Below are 22,684 nucleotides of genomic sequence, written 5' to 3'. Positions count from 1 at the left end.
ATCCACATAAACTGTAGATATAAATTTTCGACAAGGTAGTTTAAAGGTTGGTCGAATTTGCCTAAAAAAGTCAATCCAAAGTGGGTGCTCAGTCATTGATAATGGAGAACCACTGACGATGATGGCCAAAGCAAGTTTTTCATTCAAACGTACCTATGAAATATAATAACCTCAAAAATAAATTATAAAAAAAAAAAGTAAGTACCTAAATTAGGCATAGTTTTATTATTTTTGTTTAAACAGATAATAAATCTATAAAAATGTAATGAATATTAATTAATAATTTATAATATTCAAAACATTTAAACCTTATTTTAATTAATTTATACATACCATTTTAAGCATATCTATAATATATATTATGTACCTATTTGTATAAATAGTTATATTATTATCAATTACAACAAAAGACAATAGACAAAATTTTAATGACAAATGTCAAGAAAACCCTTAAGATGGTATCAAATATGTACTAATAAAACAAAAATGTTTAAAAAAAAAAAACCAAAATGGATCAAAATAAGCAAATACACCTAGGTGTTGTACCCTTGTACCAATATAACATAAAATTATCCCTTTATATACTTTAATTATAACATTAGGTACCTAATTTGACATATAATAAAATACTACTATATTAAATAGGTACTGGGTACAATTGTACGAATTCAATATAAAGACAAACTAGTAAATTAACTTACATTTTCCCCTTTATCCATTCTGTCAAAAAACCTGCTGAAGTTTTCTGAGTGCTGCTGGATTTGTAATTGGGGAACTTCTTTTGATGTTGATTGAACTTGAACTTGGTCATTAATAACATCATATGCATCTACATCCAAAGTTGATATTTGAATTGTGCTCTGCTTAAATTTCTTTTTAGTTTCTTTTGGGCATTGTAGACATTTAAATAAATGTGATTTCATTTTGTTCACGTTTAAATTGTATTCTTTTGAACAAAACTTACACGATTGACGCTTTTCATCAATACCGACTTTTTTAAAATATTTACGGATCGGATCTTGTTTTCTTCCCATAATAATTATATTTTTAAATAAAATAAAACTAAAATTAGAATAAAACTTATTGAAAACGTAAGTATGTGATTTCAATGCATGTTTGGCAGACAAAAACGCAAACAATGAAAACAAAATAACCTTATAACAGTAAACGCGTAATTATTATCAACGGCGACAACTTCATATTAATATTATATCTTATATCGACCTATCATGAATAAATCGTGGTGTTGAGTGTGTTGACTGTTAGCTATTGGCGTACCGCATAATGCCATAGTCTAAGTAGTGTGGATTATTATTATAGATAACTGATAAGTAAGATATTTATAGCACATGCTAGTCGCCGCACACGCACACCAACTTCAGCAGTGTGACGGCCGCCGGTGCGATGAAAAAAAATAAAATAAATACCCGATTTTGGAAAGGTATTTATGTCATGGGTATTTACCCAGGTATTTACCCGAAATAAATTTCTTACCCATCGGGTATTTACCCAGTGCCCATCACTAGGTATGAGTCTGTCGACGCGTTGGCGTGGTTAAACAACTGGCCTGTTAACTACAGGTTGTAGTTCATACGCTCGTGTTTGGTCGGAGCGGCCCGAAATTGGTTTTTGGGACGAGAATTCAACGGCTGGGACGATTTCTCGACAAAGTTCAGGTCCACATTCGTGCGAGGATTGCGTACCACCGCCCGATGGAACCAAATGCAGAAACTCGTCCAACTTTAAGAACGAACATATAGTAGATTTCTTCCATGAAAAAACAAGATTGTGTCGCAAGTTGAAATTAACTTTCGACGAAATCAAGGACCACGTATTACAGGGTGTGTATTCTCGTGAACTAGCTCTTTTTGCGTTGAGCAACAAACATGTAAATGAAGACAAGTTGCTCGGTGATCTATTAGAGTGGGAAAGGTTGAACACTCTGCGTGGTGAGTTAAGCAGGAAAGACGAGTTGTTTGAAAAAAAGAGTGGAAAAACCAATTACAATCCTAAAAGATCGGACAAAACCGTGACGACATCCATGACACAAGTTCCGTTATATGTAGCGCCACATCGACGGGAGACTAAAGATACTACAACCAACCCGGATTTACAAGTTCGTGAACAGGTTGAATGCTGGTTCTGCCACAAGACTGGCCACGTTGGACGCGATTGTTTTCAGCGCCGAGAAAAGCTGACGTGTTATGGTTGCAACGGTAAAGGACACATAAAAAGAGACTGTCCTGGAGGAAGCAAGACAGAAGCGAATGTGATAGCGACGAGAATTTCAGTCGACAACCCACATCGGTATTTAAAGGAAGGTACCATATTAGGCGAAGTGGTGAGCCTACTTGTAGATACTGGTTCGCATTATTCATTAATTAAACACAAGAATTGGGTTGGCGATTGAATACGTTGAACAACCGTTGTATGGAGTTGGTAGTGTGACCGTACCTACTACCTCAACCGTTGGAAAAGCTCTTGAGAGCATAACAGTTGATGGTGTCGAAGTCGGTCCAGTAACGCTTTTAGTAGTGCCTGATGATGCGCAGCGCGCGGAGCTCATAGTAGGTAGAGGTTGGTTAGATCTACCCTATGTTACATACTACAAGACCAGCAAAGATTTGATTATAAAAAGAATTGATAGCAACTGTCTCACCACTTCGAAAGGAAATGTGGATGTGGAAAATAACACCGACACCATAATACATGTAACAGAAGTCAATGAACAACTATTCAAGGAGCTGTTAGTAGAGAGACTTCAAGTACATAAGCACCGAAGCAACAGAGTCGGAAAAAATCGAATTATTTGTGTTACTCAATTCCTACAGAGACACATTTGCTGGTCCTTCGGGTAGCTACCCTTTTGTGGGCGCTTACAATCACCATTCCTTTTACTCTATTGCTACTTATCTCACCTCGTATGGTCATCAGCCTGTCCACAGAAATTTTCTTCTGTTAAACCAACCTTAGTCTTACCAGGTTAACTTAGTTTTTCAGTTTACTTATTTTCACTGCTTGTTATCAATTACTTACTTGTATCTACTTTACTGTATTTTTAATCAAATGCTCTTAAGGAGTATATTTATCAAATAAATAAATAATCAATAATATCGTACATATACAATAATAATTGCAGATATTGCTATATATTATTTTTTAGAAGTTTATAAAAAGTTTAAAATACTGTATTGACATTTTATGGATCTGGTTGAATCGCTGCTATGAAAAATCTACTAGTAAATCAAATACAATGTCGCGTCGTCACTGCTCCCTTTGCAACTTTTTTTGTATTTTGAATGGATATTTGTATGTCCTCCATAAGCTTATCGATAATTGCCAACTGTTCACAAGATCTTGATCGGAGTTTCTCTAACTGATCTGTCAGACAGGCTATATCGTTTGCAGCCCGGCACTGGACTGAAGATATGTTACCATTGATCATAGAAAGTTCAGCCGTGAGCTTAGCGTGTCGATCATGCAGACAGTGGTTCTCATCGTCGGCCCTGTCATTTTCGGACCGGAGCCAGTTAAGCTGGTAAAGCAGACCTTTTCCTCTAGCATCTTCACCATCTGCATCTTCCACCCGAGCGTTATGCAGACAATTCGACACAACAACAGACTTGATGTAGCCTGGTTCTGATGAATACCGCTGCCAGTCAAATGTAGGCATTACTTCCTTGATATGAAACACTGAAAGCTGTGCCCGGTTTAATGTCCGGGACTCGAGCTCCACGTACCGGTCACGTATAGACAATTGTTCACGGGCCAACACCATGCTAATCTGCGTCACACGATTGTTAAAGACGCTGTCGATAAAGTACCGAAAGTCCGTTAACACGTCACTAGTGACACGCATTAGCAAATCACCACGGTCACAAGTGTTTACTGCCACGTCCCGAAAGAACTGTTGCATACCGACGTTATCTTCTGCAGTCACCAGGGCCGACTTCAGTATGCAATCGGCATCCGTGTCTTGGACGGGAAACTGGGGGTAGATAATCTGTTCGGATTTCGTTGTATCCTTGGATAAGGCCACCTCACATATTTCATCGTCATTTGAATGCTCGAATTGTAGACAAGTTTTGTTTGCCGGACGTTGTTGTTCTGGGCAACACAATTCAAAGACTTTCGGACGCTCTTTCGTGCAAAATGTTTCTTCGGCATCGAATTTCTCTTTAGAACAGTGAACTTCGTTACCGGCTCTCATTGCATTGATTAATGACTGAAGTTGACATAGTTCTTTATTATTTCGTTGCCCAGAGCACGTAAGTTTAGCTAATGTCTGTCTTGCACATTTATACGTGGATGACTCACGCAAAGTTTTGTCATCCGTGCACCGTTCCCATGCCTCAAGTAACAGCTTTTCAAATTGGTTATTATTATTCATTGGTGGTTAATTCTAATAAAATTTTAAAATTAATTTTAACTGCCTGTAGAATTATTCTAAAGTGCTCTGATCATAAAAATATTTGAGATTTGCTTCCATGGTTACTAAAATGAGATTATTTATTTTCAAATAGCCAGTATACGACACTAATGAACATGAGAATTGTATGCATCCATCCATTCGATATTCTATTCAATTCTAACCAACATGAAGGGTAACGCTTGGGAGACATTGGTCCCTAGTGTACGGACTGGAAGTGTATGGCAATAATACGCGCATCCCAGATACTTGATTGTTCAACAATAACACCCATAGTCCGGTCAAAATAGACATTTAACTTCGGAATAATTCGCATAGAGCTGAAAATTGGTACACACCTTAAGTACCTCATCCTAAATAAAATCTCAAAAGTCTCCATCGATCCTATTGCTGCTAATTTTTTTATTCGAGGTCAAAGGTCACAAAAATTGGTTTTTTCATTTATCTCTTAAAATTTAAGTGTTTTCGTAAAAATAGCTTGGACAAAATTTGTAGATCAAGTAATTTTCTAAAAAAATTATCCTTACACTTTTTTACCTAAAAGTAATAATTCATCAGTTATCGTGATTTAAATAATGTATCAATTTTAATTTATCTTCATAATATTATCCATATATTTTTTTGCCATCTTTAAAGTACATTTGTTGCAAAATATTTTTGGTAGTATCCCATAAAGAGGTATTCTACGATTTTATTTTTAATGTTTTTTAAATATTGATAGAAAAAATAATTGACAGTAAATAATTATTAAACTTAAACTAAGTACAATAGGTAATAAGCAAATATATCCGATTTTTAAAATTGTCTTATAAATTATAATAATTAATAATAATCTTTAAATTCTTCTTCGGCAATATTAATTTGTTCCTCTTCACTTTCTTCATCCTCTTGTAGCTGAACTTCGATAGGTCGCTCTGCGAAAGGAGACTGCAGCAGGAGGAATAGTTTGGATTGGCTCCAGGGCTGCATACTAATTGCGTCCCGAAGATAACTACGAAAAAAGGTCTAATCCGAATTGCGGCCCGTGTTTATTTTGGGTACAGACGAGTTGCGGCCCGGGTTTTTTTAATTCAAGATAATTTAATCTTGACTGATAAAATATAATCACCCTATAATGTAGATACCAATAACTAATAAGTACACCTTAGTCGTCGCTTTACTACCGCTAAGAACGTTCCGTCGCTTTATTTATAATGTCGAATGAAATGTTAAGTGAAATGTTGAGTGAAAAAAATCACAGTTTATATGTAATTGATGGATATAAATTTCGTTTCCATAAAAATTTAAAAAATAATGTTGATCGATATTGCTGTACTAAAAAGATTTGTACAGCATATATCCATTTAAATAAGAACAAAATTATTAAACAAGTTTTAAATCATGAAACCCACGAAAAAGATAGTGATGAAACATTGAACAGACAAACTGTAAGTAATCAAGTGAAACGTAAAGCTGTTGATGATATTAATGAGAAGCCAAGTAAAATTATTCATAGCCACCTTACACAAGACGTAGACACTTTGACAACATACTGTAACAATTATAATATGTTACATGATACCTAAATATATATATATGTACTACACGTCTACACACTTAACATTATGTACGATGAACTGCTGACCAATACAATAATATTAACACACACTCATAACTGTAAGACCTATGGTCAATACACACCATGTATGAAGTAAGTTAGTTCACGGTGTACCTTAGACCTCAACACTCAACAAACATCGAACTCCGTATAACTACGATACAGTCAGATAGTTGGATAGAATATAATTTATATAGCTTGTGAGTATTATTATTTGTAAGTGTTTAATCTATAATAAAACTTAATGATAACTGAAACGGAATCCTAGTTATTTAAATATATTTAAGATCCTGTTATATATATATATATATATATCTACCCCTGGCTACGGTAATTATATCTAAAGAGTCCTACGACTCTCACTGGATATCTTATATTTAACTGGTCGTTCCCCCGACCACGTTACATATTGGTGGAGGCGCCGAAGCCTGTTATAATTACAGTTGTATTTAAATACAGGGAGTCTGTTTCAGTTTTAATTAATTTATAATTTTAAGTAATTTCTTTTTTACGAGTAAAAATATAATAATAAGTGAGATACAGCTTTGAAAAGAGAATTTTCATGGAATGAATACTGAATATACGTTTTAAGAGAAAATTTTAGTTTTAAGAGAGATAAAAAAAAAAAAAGTGAAAGAAAAATTTTAATTAATAAGTGAGATTAAGTTTGAATAACGGATTTTGTAGTGATTAATATGGATTATAAGTTTTAAGAGAAATTTTAAGTTTTAAAAAAGATAAACGGATTTAAAAGGAAAATTTTAGTTATAAGTAGAATAAAATTTTAAATAACGGACTTTTAAGTAATTATACTCAACATAAATGTTAAGCTTAAGATAAAAATTTAGATATAAGGGAGAATATATAACAAACGGTGTAAAATATAAATAAATAAATAAATACAAAATTAAGAACTAGATAATCTATTTAGATATAGCATGTTTATAATTAGTAATGGTAGATAAATAAGGGAATGTGGTATTTAAAAAATAACGATAATAATCTAACTATAAATTTAAATACAGAAATATTAAATTGGTTTCTCAGAGCTTTAATTTATTGAAAGCTGATAGGGAAGAATTAATAGAATTCCTCAATAATTTGACATTAGAACAAGTACAGATTTTATTTAATGCTAATAACGCAATTCGAGTAGAACATTTTAGGGGTAACATAAAAAATTTAAACAACAAAAAATTAAATATTTTCGAATCTACCTTATCACAAGACGAATTTGACATATTTTTTAACGGTAAATTAGGACAACTACCTTACATAAAGAAAGATAGACTGCAAACGATTTTACATGAACAATTTGGCATAGTAACAGACGTCCACACTCAGGAACAATTAAGAGATTTAGCACGTAATATCATACGGGAAAATATTAAAGTTAATAACGAATCGTTACAGATACTAACCAATAAACTAGTTGAAAACTTAGGAAATCTAGAGAACAAAGACGATCAAGATAATTTAATTCCCGATGATACAACATCTATTCTATAGACAAAACAATAGATAGTAAAAACTTCAATATAAATCAAACAAATTGCATAGAACCGACTAAATTAAATAATAATTATAACAATAAAACTGAACCGGAATCAAAAATGGAATTTAAACCAATTATCCATCAACCACAAACTTTTTCAGGGAAAATGGGAGAAGACGTTGATTCTTTTATAGAAAATTTTGATTTGGCCGCAATAATAAATAACTGGGGTGAAACAGAAAAAATTACGTTATTACCATTATATTTGAAAGATTCGGCATCAAAATTTTTTAAATTAATAAAAACCAAAACACCAAATATAAACTGGGACCAGACAAAAAAACAAATCAAAGAAAAATTTACTAATATTGGGAATGATAAACTACTTAGAATACAATTAAACCAAAGAAAGTTAATGGAGAATGAAACTTTAAATGAATTTATAATAAATATGATGGAACTTTGCTATAAAATTAATCCAAATATGATAGAGGAAGAAATTTGCGAGAAAATATTGGCGGGCTTACCAGATGAAATATACAATAAAATCGAAATATTAGATAACACTAACATAACTAAAATATCAGAAAATTTAAAAAGATACGAATTAGCAAAAATGGTTAGAAAAACTGATGTAAAACAAAATTCAAGTATAGATAGATTAAATGAAGAGATAAACATTTAAAAAAAACACATTCAACAATTAACCATAGATAAAAGGGAAATATCAGTACAAAATTATACACCAAATTATACAAATAGAACTAATTACAATGGCGAATTTTATAATCAACAATTTCCAAGTCAATATTTCCCACCGTATTTTAATCCGAACCATCAAAACCCTAGATTCACATACAATCAAACTAGCCAAAGTATACCAAATACATTTACACAACAACAAAATCGGTATCAAAACTATCAACACGGGAATACTCCAAGGCAGATACCGACGTGTTATGGATGTGGAAAAGTTGGACATATTAAAAGAAACTGTCATGGCCAAAAAAAACTAAAACTTCTGCAGGCACCTGGGTCTGTAAAGGATATACCTCAAAATACCAGGAATAACAATAGTATTATAACCAATAAAATAAACCAAGTATTATATAGTTGCTATAAAATAAATGAACAAATAAAATATAAAATTGAAATATTAGGAAAAATTAACGATAAACCGACATTGCTACTGTTAGATACAGGAGCTAGCGTGACAGTTATAGATAAAAAAACTACATTAATTGACAATATTAAACCAATTAACGATATATACTTGGAAGCAGCCAATAATTCAAAATTAAACATTTTAGGCTCTACGATAATTAAAATACAAATTGCATCAGTCATAGTACACCATCAGGCAGTGGTAGTAGATAATTTATGCGCCCCAATCTTATTAGGTTTAGATTTTATGGTAAAAACACAAATAGTCATGAATTTAAAAGACAATATAATACTACTCAGATATGAAAATCAAGAAGTTAAATTACCAATAAAAACTCGAGAAGTAAAAAAGGATATACAGGAAACCAAACCACAATACGTTTCCCACGAAATACGAAACGAGTATCAACAATTTTTATTGCTTAACAATAATGAACAAAACTTTAACCATAAATATCAGGAAATAAATGGCGATTTGTTCAGTGATCAGTCAAGTGACGCCATCGCTCATTGCGTCAGCGAATGCCTAACAATGAATCGCGGTATCGCTTTACAGTTTCGTAAAAAATTTAATAACATCGACAATTTAATTTTACAAAAAAAAGGTGTAAGGGAAATCGCATTCATTAAAACAGAAAAACGATGGCTATTATACTTAATTACAAAAAAATACTATTACGAAAAACCAACGTACGATAACATATTTGCGACATTACAAAACCTGAGGAAATTTTGCTTAGAACAACAAATTAAAAGAATAGCATTACCGAAAATATGCGCGGGACAAGACGGAAAAGAATGGCCCATTATTTCCGGTATGCTGAGGTTCATATTTCGCAATACATGCATAACAATATCTATTCATGACATCAAAAAGCCAATATTAAATTATAACGAAACCACCAACACAAATAAGTCAATATTAAATAACAATGAGTCTACCAAAAAAATTAATAATAATGGAATGGAACTTGTTTTTACCGACATTATTGACCACACACTGATGGAGAGTATTTTATTTGATGCGTCACACTTAAACAAAATCAAAGAAGTACCTTCCGACGGTGATTGTGGTGCACATGCAATACGTGTATGTTTGAGGGAAGAAGGGCTAGAGGTATCCACAATAGAAATACTAAGAAAAATTAATATACCAAATACGAAATCGGGATATTATATGACAGAAGACGACTTGGCATATTTAGCAGACCAATTTAATAAAAATTTAACAATAATCTCTAAACACAAAAACACAGATAATAACGTATTAAACACCGCTATAATATACTGGAAAAAAAACCGACCGACGATAGGAGTAATTCATGAAAATAATCATTGGACTCCAGCATTAATAAATCAAGAGTCATCACCACTCACTTTACATAACACATGCATGTATACAGTTATACCCGATGTAAATATTATTACAAAACATACAAATCGGTACTTAGACGAATGCTACAATCGATTATATTTATCTAATCTTAATGAAAAAAAATACTCATTAGACAATATTAACATAAACAATCCCGTAGAAATAAAAAATAACGATGTAAACAAAACACCTATTATGTGGTACACTCAGTTTTGCCAGGATTGTGAACATCTGTCAACATCTGAATCAGCATTAAAATCTCATGAATATACGAACCATCCTTACTGGACCGAGGGGGGAGAGGTAATGTTTTGCGAGGTGTGCAGAAGCTATATTAGAGAATATCGTAATATACCAATGAATGAAAAAGAAGAAAAATTACTAGATAGACACAAAAAAACAAGATTTCATCATATAAACAACTTAAAACAAAGTAACCTGAACAACGATAATGAAATATTAAAATATAACAGTACACAATATATAGATAAACAAAACACGGACGAATTAAAATTTGATATAAACCCGGAGCTAACCCAAATACAACAGACACAATTAAAAATAATTTTAAATAAATATACAGATTGCTTTGCCAAACATTCCATGGACTTAGGGGCAATAGACGTAGGAGACGTACCTATACCAACAATAACAACAGAACCTGTTAACTTACCACCATATAGATTAGCGTTGACAGAACAACAGGAACTACAGAGACAAATTAATGAATTACTAAAATCTGGTCTTATAACTCCATCTATTTCCTCATACGCCAGTCCGGCATTTCTAGTGAACAAAGCAGACGGTTCGAAGAGATTAGTGATAGATTATAGACGGTTGAATAAACAGGTACCACATCAAAATTTCCCAATAACTCATATGCAAACGGTTTTCGATTGTTTAGAAGGGGCAAAGTATTTTAATATAATGGACATGCAACAGGGATTTCTGAATATTCTATTAGGAACAACAGATAGGTACAAATTAGCATTTATAACACCATTTGGGCTGTACGAATGGACACGATTTCCGTTTGGTTATAAAAATTCACCACGACAGTTTTCAAAAGCAGTAACAAAAGCTCTCGCTGGATTATTATATGTTGGAACAATTAACTATGTTGACGATATAATAAATTACGCAAAAACATTTGATGACCTATTAATAGTACTAGAGAAATTATTACAGCGAATAAGAGAAACAGGATTTAAATTAAAAGCTACAAAGTGTAAATTCGGATATTTTGAACTTAAGATACTCGGGCAAATAGTAAATCAGGACGGAGTTAAACCAAATCCTGATGGTCTAGCTGCAATAAAAAATTTTCCGACCCCCAAAACAATAAAACAAACAAGAAGTTTCTTGGGTTTGTGCAATTTTTTTAGAAAATTTATCCCTCGATTTGCAGAATTAATTTCACCGATAACTGATCTAACTCGGGGACATTATCCCACTAAAAAATCACCCATAAAATGGTCCATATTACATCAAAATGCATTTGAAAATCTAAAAAACAAACTAACCAGTCCACCCCTTCTAAAACACTTTAACCCGGGGTTACCTATAATAATATGGACAGATGCAAGCAAAATCGGTATAGCAGGAACTTTATTGCAAAAAACAGAAGAAGATAAGCAACTACACCCTGTTTATTTCGTATCCCGGCGGTTAACCACAACAGAAGAAAAATATAGTGCAATAGAACTAGAATTGCTAGCAATAGTATTTACGTTAGAAACATTCCGCACATATGTATATGGTGTCGAAGTAGAAATTTGGACAGACCACGCCCCACTTAGATATCTAGACAGCATTAAAACTCAATCAGTGCGAATTCAACGACTAAAAAGTAAAATAATTGATTTTGACTTCATAATAAAATATCGAAAAGGACTTTTAAATCAAGTGTGTGACGCGATGTCAAGAAACCCGGTATTCGATCCACCCACGTATGAAAAAGACCTGCAAAAGGATAATGACCTAACCATTTGCCACGTTACAGTTATTAATTTACCGATAGAACAACGTAATGACCCAATACTTAATAAAATAATACAAGCATTAGACAACCCGGATATATCGGACCAAGTATGGATAAGAAAATCGAAAAATTACTTTTTAAATCAAGAAAATATTCTTATGTACAATCATACGTCCAAAGGGAACACAGTACAGTTAATAGCGTTACCCAATTGTCGTAAAAACGAAATTTTATGTAATTTTCACGAAAATCCACTCGCGTCCCATCTTGGAGTAGACAAAACATACAAAAAAATCATAGAACGTTATTTCTGGCCAACCATGTATAAAGATATCCGCATATTTGTAACTTCATGTTTAAGTTGCCAAAAACGAAAGGCTGATAAAAGAGCTACATACGGTCATATGTTAACATCACCAAAAATGACAGGAAGGCCCTTCGAGAGGTTCATTATTGACTATATAGGGCCAATCAATCCGCCGAGTAATGGATATTATTACATTCTAGTAGGCACCTGCGCAACTACGAAATATGCCATAGCGAAGGCATATAAACATGCCGACTCAAAATCAACGGTAGCTTTTCTCATAGATGTAATACTACAATTCGGGGTGATAGGGGAAGTGCATTCAGATAGAGGGCTTCACTTTACAAATAAATTGGTAAAAGACCTGTTAAAAGCACTAAATATACAAAATACTAATTCCATAGCTTACCGCCCCCAGAGTCAGGGACAAACCGAAAAATTTAATGGTACTTTAATCGATATGATAAGTCATTTTGTACAGGAAAAAACAAATCACTGGAATCAATATTTAAAATATGTACTCTTCGGATACAACACATCGGTCAATGAAACAACAAATCAGTCTCCATTTTATCTATTGCACGGTTATCACCCAAAATCAATTTTCGATTATAATCTTATTAGCACAGATACAGCACCAGAAATTTTAAACGAATTAGAAAAATTAAATAACATAAGAGACGAGTTACCAAAATTACTGGAGGAAAAGTTTCTAAAAAATAAAAAACATTATGATTCACATAAAAAACAAATAAAATTTGTAATAGGGGAAAAAGTCTTAGTTAAGATAGAAAATAAAGGATCGAAATTTGCATATAGATACGGGGGGCCATTCAAAATTATACGACAAATATCAGAGGTTACATATATCCCAATCGGGAATTCACAACAGGCGCAGTACTGGGTCAGTATCGACTGATACTGGTGCGCTACTGGCAGCCAGTACTGGCCATGTACTGGCGTATGTCTGGGATGATAACGCTATTCCAGTATTGGATTTTTAGTACTGAGCCAGTACTGGTATTTGGTTAAGGTGCAGTACTGCCCCAATAGGGAATTCACAACAGGCGCAGTACTGGGTCAGTATCGACTGATACTGGTGCGCTACTGGCAGCCAGTACTGGCCATGTACTGGCGTATGTCTGGGATGATAACGCTATTGCCTATTCCAGTATTGGATTTTTAGTACTGAGCCAGTACTGGTATTTGGTTAAGGTGCAGTACTGACTTTAACTGGTACCAGTATATAAATAAATAATTGGTATATATAATTATATAATTATGTTATATATTATATTATATTATTATATTAATTTATAAATTTATATAATTGTACCAGTAGAGTATATGAGCTCATACAAGGGGAGAGATGGTATAAATTGCAACATATTTGCAAGATATCCTGAGGAGTTCTGCATCACAAAAAAAAACATATAACCACTAATAATAATTACAATGAACTTAGTAAACTTTATTCATTATTTTTTAAATAAAAATAATAAAAATTATTGTTTAGTACTAATCAAAAGTAATATGTTCTTGGGTTTCAGAACTGCGTTTTGTATCAAGTCTCTCCCTCTTTCCACCATCTCTATCCTTGGCGCCAGAAAACCAACGGCTAAGTTGACTAGAAATTTCTTTATTGTCAACATTTGTTAATTTGGTGGAGACCACTTCTAAAATTAAAATATAAATATGAATTATTGCTGAATTTTTTTTGAAAAAAAAAATAAATGGTTAAATACCGACCAAGTAAATATTTGTAGGTTTCTGTCGCAGAAAAATTCAATTTTCTTACACCGTTTGTTTCTCTCCCAAAGGCAGTGTAGAGTAATTGTACATCTTTGGTAATAATTCTAGGAATTAATGCTGTAAAAACTTCTGACACTTTTGTTGTTTTCTTAATATTATACACCATATAAAATTTCTGAAAGATTAAATAATAGTTGATAATAATAAATATTTTATATCAACTCAGGAATAATTCTTACCAGTTTTTTTAATAATTCAATATTAGTTTTTAATTGTTCATCAAAGGAAAGAAAGTCTTCTAAATTAGTTTTTGGCAAATCAATTATGGTCTCTTCTTGCAATAATCTATCAATATCTGCTGTAGTAGAATTCATGTGGAAAATAGCCCTAGTCATTTTTGCTTCCTCTCTTACTCGGTAGGTTAGGTTGCAGCTTCTTTAGCTGAAATAGATAAAATTAATACATAAATATATGTATATTAATTATATCCTAGTTTTGACTAAACTTAAAAGTTTAAGTGTAAAATGAATTAAAATCTAATAAATATGTTTGTATAACATACTCATATATTTACTATTGCAGCTACATGTTGCGCAATGCTGATTTGACATTCTTTTACCTTCAACAAACAATTAATATTTTTAAATATTATTTATAGAAAATTGTACACATCCTCAACAAAAATTACATTTTAAAAAATTTACCTATTATATTTAATCAAAGAAATTACCATTTATTGTTTTTTCTTCATTGGCTGTAGTTTTTAATCTTTTAAAAGAAAAAGAGGTTTTTGAATGTACTAACTTTTTTTTCTTTTTATTAGACACTTCAGAGATATCAGATGATTCAGATGTTGGTACATCAGACTGTGAATAACTAGCATCTGATTCACCTGAAATAAAATAATCAAACAGAATTTAAAATACATTTTGAAAAGCACAATTATTTAATCAATGAAATTACCGTTTATTGTTTTTTCTTCATTGGCTGTAGTTTTTAATCTTTTAAAAGAAAAAGAATTTTTTGGATGTACTAACTTTTTATTCTTTTTATTAAACACTTCAGAGGCATCAGACGATTCAGATGTTATCACAAACATTGAAGCATCATTGCCTGTAATAGTTAACATTGACATATTAAACTAAACTTATTTTATGTTTTCATAATTATGTTTAAATGATCACCTTTGACTTTATGTATTCCAGTTGTAGAGTATGATTTACTAAAAGAAGGGATGTCTTTTAGAGACATTCCAAGCTGTTCTCCACTTAGTTTGTTTGGTTTACTTTCGCCTTCAGAGCTATTTCCTTCTTCAATGGTACTACTCTGTATGACAGTATCAGAGAATGCTTTTTGCATATACTTGACACCTTGATCATAATTCCCTGAAATTTTTAACTTTAATAAATAACAATATACAATATTATTGAATATGATTAATAATCATTGATTATATCATAATATATTATTCACATTTTTTTTGTGAATAGTATTATTTACTTATGTACATTGTAAATTGTTGTGTATCTATTTAATAGGTACAGTTTACAAATACTTACGGGCTTCTTTCATTAGTGTAATTTCAAAGCTTTTCCATGAAATCTTGTGGATAGATGACATTTTGCTCATTTGGTCTATTTTGCTATATTCATTTTTATTAGGATATTTGCAGTATAATTTTTCATCTTCAATAAAGGTCCATGATATTGGTATTAAGTCTATGGTAGTTTTATCGCATTTTTTAATTTTATTAAATTTTACTAAAACATGGGTTGTTTCTTTTTTAAAGTCCATGGCTGTAAAAATATTACAATGATTATATCTTCATCTATTTTTATTAAGTGTATGTAATTTATTTAATATTAGGTACATTATGTATAGGTATTTAGAGTAAGCTTAGATTATTATCATTAAAATTAAAATTTTATAATTATAAATAATTATATTATTATAAAGAATTGTTATGAATTATGAAGTAATGTCACTGCATAGCTATGATTTCCATTTTCAAAGAAAACACATTTTTTTAAAATATTATCAATAGAAATAATTCTTTTTTTATTGCTTAATCTACCCAATTTCATAATTCCAACTTCTGAAGATTTGCAAGGGAATTTGAAAGCATCAGTGACAGTCTTGTATACATATCCATGTAATAAAATACGATTTTGTTTTCTTTGAATTCTTGCAATACTAAAAACATCACTAGAATCCAATTTTACAATGTTGTTTGGTTGAGTAGTATTCAATTCAAGCCCCCGTAGAATTATGCTTTTTAAATCTTTTTTTCTTTTATGAGTTAGGTCAGGGTTGATTATAAGGAACTTTTTCTTGTTTATAGCATTGTTCATCATCATCTTTGGACATGCCTTTTGCTCGGAGATTCTTCTTACTAACTGTGCTAGAGGCTTATTTCTACCACTAATCATTCGTTTGATTTTTCCAAGAAAATTTTCAAAAGGGAATGCGGATATTGCAGACGAAGGCATATTAGTGTATTCTACATCATCTGCTATATGAATCAAATTATGGCTATTCATAATTTGTGAACTAGATCCATAAAATGAAGGAAGAAGTTCAAAAAATTTTCTCAGTAAATCCCTAGCATAATTTGTATTTTCAACACATAATTCAGGATCATTTAAAATTCTACATGCAACTACCAACAGTAAAAAATGATTGTACATTTTTTTGTTTAGAATTTTACATAGTACCAGAGCCCCACAATAGTTTTAAAAAAATCTAAACTGTGTGGCTTTCCAGTGAGTAAATGAATCTAAGTCTAATTTTTTCCTTTGAAATTCTTTTGATACATGTCTTGTAAATATTTTTAAAATTGAATTGAAATGCTTTATTTTGTTTTGGGAAAGTTTACATTTACGATTAACTCGCATTTTGGCTCCAAGAAGTTGTTGCAAAATCCATTTCATCACACCAAGATAAAGTAGGTGCATTGAGTCCAAGAAAACAGAATTTACTGGGTCAAAGTCTGGAATATCTAGTAGCAATGACCTTCCATCTAAATGGTGCTCACGTTGCCGTTGTTTTATAAAACTTCTTTTTGTCCGAAGCCTTGAATTTATGCTGGGATACACTCTTTTATGGTTTATCGTCTTGCCCCTTGTCTCACAACGCTCACATGAGTAAAACCCACCATGGCCTTTACATTTCTTGATGAATGCTCTTGCTGGGGTATCACAGGAAAATCCAATAATTTCTATTTTAAACATTTTTTGTCGAATATTTAAACCGTTTTTAACTAAATAACTTACTTCTTGAACAAAGTCTTTTATAAAATCGTTAATATTTTTAGGTTTAGAATCACCACTGTAAACTGCTACAATAAATGGTTTTGTGTCATATTTGTCATGCACAATAAGTCCCAAGTTTGGCCAAAATTGTTGACTTGAACTATTGTACAATGGTAAGCCATCAATATTAAATAATAAACGTATGGTATTTTCAGTATACTCATCAGAGATTATACCTTTCAATCCTTCTTCAATTCCAAAATACATATACATATGACCCATTTGTGTTTTTTAAACTTGTCATTACTTGAATGTTTTCATTAGACTTGGTTTGTAGCAAGCTTGTTGCTGATTTAGGTAGATCATGATTTTCAGACCGCAATATATCAAGCAAATTATCAATTAACTCAACCGTCATATTGCTTCTGAATCGTACAACAAAGTTTTGTAATTTATCACGAAGGCTTGGTACCGGGCTTGGTACTGAAGAAGATAATATATTGTAATCATCACTACTGTCTGAGTTTGATGAATTCTGAGAAGATGATAAAGAAGAAGAATATTTATAATCAAGTGGATTGTAATCTGGTGATCTATTTAAGTAGTCTATAGATGAATCTGTTAGGTAAGATAAATCATAATTATCTTCAATTCTTGTTGGAAGTCTTATATTCTGAGATTCATTCAACACATTTCTAACAATACCAACTTCTAAAGGTGAATCTGAATTTTTAAGTTCAATATCTTGTGTTTGAGTAATTGATCTTGATACCTCTGCCTCGATTTCAGTAGATCGTTGAAATGTTCGATGTTTTTTCAAACGATAATATGCAGTACTCATTTTTGATTGCTTATATTAAATTAATAAATTGGAAAGTTCATCACAAACTGAATAACATAAACATCAGAATAGTTTAAATAAAAAAATACCTATTATTAATATTTTTATAATTTTTGAACAAATAATATATAATTTATTTAGATAATGCAGTAGGTTTTTAGGTACGAGGTACCTATATTATAGCTCTGTATATAGTTAAATTAAATTATTTTTATATTTAGTTTATAGTTTCTTATTAAAATGTATTAATGAAAGTAGGTATACATACAATTACAGTAATGAAACACCTAATAGGTAAATTGCACCTCTCAAACAAGACTACCACAACTAAAAATTCATCAATAATTATATCATATATGATGATGATATTATAAATTATGTATTAAAAAATTAAGAATGTGGGAAAAAATAAACGACCAGCCAAACTATCAACATAGCCACATAGATAAAGACAAAGTCTGATGCATAAATTGTTTGTATCCAAAAAAGACCTTATGTAATAATTTAAAACACTGCCATAATTTGATTTATGGCACAAAAATGTACATAGATTAAACTCACTGGCTCACTGTTATATTTTTAAGAGAGCATTTCATAATATTTGATGAAGACTTATTGTTAATTATGTTAGCAAGTATTTAAATTTTTAATTTTGAACACATAAGTAAAAAACACTTTAAAACATCTTAAATTTAAACTTCAAATCGCTTTTTCTCAAAACTTTAAAATTTGTGTTGTGGCATTCTTGTTTTAGATGTGTAATATTAGATACAAGTGCCTAAATTTTTATTACTACTTGATAAGTATAGTATTACTAAATAATAGAATACATAATTTGGGTCTAAGGACTGAGTTAAATATAAATTTGTCCTAAAAATGACTTTAATTTCATAAAATTTACATTTATAACTAGGTAGGTAATAGATACTTTTTGTATCATACATTTTTCAGTTTTCTTTTATAGGTACCCACTTAATGTTTCATCAATTTATTCAAAGACCACAATTAAAAATATTTAATAATTAATATATAAAATTATAATAATACGGTTTTATATTATTAAAAATAATTAATTATTAAAATTTAAAACTATAATTATTTTAAATTTATTAAAATTTAAATTTAAAAATAACCATTTTAATTACACTTAAATTAATAATATTAATTAAAAAAATAACTAAGAAAACTATAATTATAAATATATATATATATAATATATACCTAATAATAATAGCAAATCAGTGGCGTATATGGGAATTATTTTCACTATGGGCCAATTTACCCCCACCATAGTTACAACTAAAAATTTTTTAGGGAACTGGTGGTTTTAATTATGACATAAATGATACAAATATAGGAATTTAAACGTATTAATATATATTTATTATTAAATAAGATATATAATAAATTAAGCATTTTTCTAAAGTAGGTAGACTTAAACATTTTTTGACTTAATATTATGTAAAATTCATTTTTCTATTTTTTTTTCAAATAAAAATATTAACGATTTCCTCAACATTTAGAAGTATGTTACGATGAACAGACTACAGGTGGGCCATGGTATCATAAAAATATATAATTATACTAAAATGTTTTAATTGAACATGATATACCTACATATGAAATTTCATTTCACTATGGGCCCGGGCTTAGGGGGCCTCCCCCCTATATACGCCACTGATAGCAATAATAAATGTTGTTTGCCAGGTACCTATTACTTATATAATATGATATATAGCGTAGGTATAGTAAACCCATTTTTTTGAATTCAGTTCTTGTTGATTATTAACAAATAACAACTAGCATTTCACGTTATACCTACATTTATAAAAATGTATTTTATGTTTAGTGTACTATGTCAGTAGGTAAGTAGGTATTTATATAAATCTAAGCAATAATTTACAATCCAACTATAATAATGTATTAGGTACCTATGTATATATATCTACTTATATACTAAACAGTTAAAATATAATAGGTACCTATTTCAGTTGTCCATGTCTATTTGTTTGGCCAAGATCGATTATCATGAGGCTTGTTATTATTAAAGCTAAAGTCTACTATAATATTATTATTTATTAAAATATTATGAAACAATACTTACCGAAAATGTTTAATATAATCAGGCGTTGTGTCACACAGATTAACGTTTATACTTTATAGAAACTTAAACAACTTAACACAAGTGTAAACTTTTAACTGAATATATACTATAAAACGTTTAATAAATAAATATATAATAAAATCACGGTCGTATTATACATTTATACCACATGGATGTAACAAACATACAGTTTTCGATGCCGTTGTCACTATTGTCGTTGTGACGATATTATGACGATGTGTATTATATAACACGATGACGGGCGGCGGCGTTCGTTGTCTGTGCGGGTCTTGCCGTTAAACGGTTTTCCCAACTATTAAGTGATAAACACACCACAAATAACAAAATAATAGTATTTATTTATAGGTACAGTCGAGCCGTGATAACTAATTAACTTGTGTTTTATTCCCCTAGATATATATTTGTTCAATTTTAACCTCGAGTAATTTTTCGACTACAGCTTTTGAATATAATATTGCTAATTAAATTAAAAATATGTAATCATCATCAAGTTTTTAAATACTTCATTATGAATATCAGCAATGATTTGAGTTGGTATATACAATAGCCAAACTATATTCCAACATTATAATTTATAACTCGGTATTATTTATTTTTGGCAAACAAGGAAATACACTAAAGAGACATGTCAAAATCAAACTAATTAATATACATATAATAAATATTTTAGTAAAATACATTTAAATACTCAGGTTATTTTTCGTAATATTATATTATATTGTATACAACGTTGTATGGCATTGATACAACTTAAATCCAATTTTGATTTATCTAGAATCTAGATGCATAATAATTACCAATTAGATCAAAAATGTTTGACATTGCCAACCTACCTATATCCAACACATTTACCAATACATAAATGCTTAATCAAAGATTGAATATAATAATGATACTTGAAAGTAGATATTATAGAAAACAAATATCGAATAGGTACCTATAGTTAATAAAAGAAAAAATAATAGTAATACATTTTCAAATATAATTAAAGACAAAAGTATTACCTGCTAAGTTATTACCATAAGAAGATTAGCGGGAGAGTTCAAGTCGTTCAAGATATAATTGTTTGTTGAAAAAAGTGGATAAAAAGGTTTTGGATCTCTATTTATAGTATTGACTATAGAGGCTATTAATTTTAAAACTAATTAATAATTCTCTATCGTTGATAGCTTAATATACATTTATTAAGTTGCTTAAATTTCAAACAGCATGATATATTAAAAATAATTTAAATTTTAAAAGTCTTAATAATTTACAAATAAAAATTTCTGATCTCAAAATGTTGACGCCCACGCCCAAAAATGTTAGAGCTCAGGGCAGTTGCCTCTCTTAAATACGGACTTTCGACCCTTGCTCGAAATTGAAACGGAGCCCGTAATATGACAGTACTCCGCCAACGTTGGCACAACTACGACAAAAACTAGGTGGCCCTTGCTCGAAATCAAAACAGAGCCCGTAATATGCCAGTATTCCGCCAACGTTGGCACAACTACGACAAAAACTAGGTGGCCCTTGCTCGAAATTGAAACAGAGCCCGTAATATGACAGTACTCCGCCAACGTTGGCACAACTACGACAAAAACTAGGTGGCCCTTGCTCGAAATCGAAACAGAGCCCGTAATATGCCAGTATTCCGCCAACGTTGGCACAACTACGAGAAACAATGGCTGGCCATTACTAGAATATTGATCGGAGCCCGTAATATGTCAGTACTAGATCAGTACTTAACTACCAGTGCTGTTTGTCCAGTACCAGTGCAGTACTGTCTAAACTTGTGGCCAGTACTATGCCTGTAAGGGCCAGCCAACTGTTGGGTAGCCAGTACAGGCGCTTTACTGCGCCCTTAGTAAGAGTTGGCGTAAGACATAAATTTCCAATTGGGATATAGTGGAAATAACCAAGAATGGACAGTTAGTTCATGACTATAAACACGTTAGTCAACTAAAAAAATTTAAAAGTCGAGAAAATAAAGAAATAACATAGGTTAGAAAAACAGTTAAACGCATTATATATATATTTTAAGTTTGATATATTGCATATTAGTATAAATATATATTTTGGGTATATAGTAATTAATATTAGATATATAATATATAACCACAGAATTGTTTAGAATATAAGGAGATCGCACTTGATATATTAATAATTTTTTTTTGTTGTTTGCCAACTGAAATGTAATATCCAAGAATTCACAATACATCATAATGCTAAAGAGGTCACGATTTAGGACTATAAAATATCAAATTAATATTTAATAATATGACTAATATAGTAATATGAACTGTTATATGTAAATGAATGAGAATAATAATAATTAACAAACGTAGGCTCAATATTTACAAAAAATAAACAAAAAAAAACACTCTC

General features: G+C 30.8%; 2 protein-coding genes and 1 pseudogene across 3 annotated transcripts; all 3 read right to left on the bottom strand.

Moving 5' to 3' along the window:
* Positions 1-13,798: 13,798 nt before the first annotated feature.
* On the bottom strand, positions 13,799-14,533 carry LOC149063238 (uncharacterized). The gene is made up of 3 exons (XM_089217050.1): positions 14,340-14,533; positions 14,098-14,275; positions 13,799-14,024 (listed from the first exon to the last, which is right to left on the bottom strand). The coding sequence occupies exons 1-3, from the start codon at positions 14,493-14,495 to the stop codon at positions 13,867-13,869; spliced, it is 492 nt and encodes a 163-aa protein (XP_089073176.1). The 5' UTR covers positions 14,496-14,533; the 3' UTR covers positions 13,799-13,866.
* Positions 14,507-20,705, bottom strand: LOC149063236 (uncharacterized). 2 transcript variants are annotated; one of them, XM_089217049.1, is made up of 7 exons: positions 20,297-20,705; positions 15,660-15,896; positions 15,285-15,485; positions 15,064-15,213; positions 14,831-14,992; positions 14,663-14,719; positions 14,507-14,541 (listed from the first exon to the last, which is right to left on the bottom strand). In XM_089217049.1, exons 2-7 carry the CDS (start codon positions 15,892-15,894, stop codon positions 14,522-14,524), a joined length of 825 nt encoding a protein of 274 aa, XP_089073175.1. In that variant the 5' UTR covers positions 15,895-15,896; positions 20,297-20,705; the 3' UTR covers positions 14,507-14,521. The 2 variants fall into 2 exon arrangements, with proteins under 2 accessions (XP_089073175.1, XP_089073174.1); XM_089217048.1 differs by lacking the exon at positions 14,507-14,541 and having other exon boundaries at positions 14,590-14,719.
* Positions 16,757-19,308, bottom strand: LOC149063237 (uncharacterized; annotated as a pseudogene).
* Positions 20,706-22,684: the final 1,979 nt, after the last annotated feature.

The sequence above is a fragment of the Diuraphis noxia genome, unplaced genomic scaffold, assembly GCF_037042655.1.
Source record: "Diuraphis noxia isolate RWA-SAM2 unplaced genomic scaffold, SU_Dnox_SAM2 contig0001, whole genome shotgun sequence".
Taxonomy (NCBI): Eukaryota; Metazoa; Arthropoda; class Insecta; order Hemiptera; family Aphididae; genus Diuraphis; species Diuraphis noxia.
Note: the sequence above shows the minus strand (reverse complement) of the source record. Positions and strands in the feature narration are given on the sequence as shown.

Excerpts from the sequence above, each read along its gene's own strand:
- LOC149063238 (XM_089217050.1), bottom strand. The coding sequence starts at position 14,495 with ATGACTAGGGCTATTTTCCACATGAATTCTACTACAGCAGATATTGAT. Across the intron at positions 14,276-14,339 it reads TTGAATTATTAAAAAAACTG|AAATTTTATATGGTGTATAA; the intron begins GTAAGAATTATT and ends TTAATCTTTCAG. Across the intron at positions 14,025-14,097 it reads AACCTACAAATATTTACTTG|AAGTGGTCTCCACCAAATTA; the intron begins GTCGGTATTTAA and ends TTTTAATTTTAG.
- LOC149063236 (XM_089217048.1), bottom strand. The coding sequence starts at position 15,894 with ATGGACTTTAAAAAAGAAACAACCCATGTTTTAGTAAAATTTAATAAA. Across the intron at positions 15,214-15,284 it reads TGGAATACATAAAGTCAAAG|GCAATGATGCTTCAATGTTT; the intron begins GTGATCATTTAA and ends TAACTATTACAG. Across the intron at positions 14,720-14,830 it reads TGAAGAAAAAACAATAAATG|GTAAAAGAATGTCAAATCAG; the intron begins GTAATTTCTTTG and ends TGTTTGTTGAAG.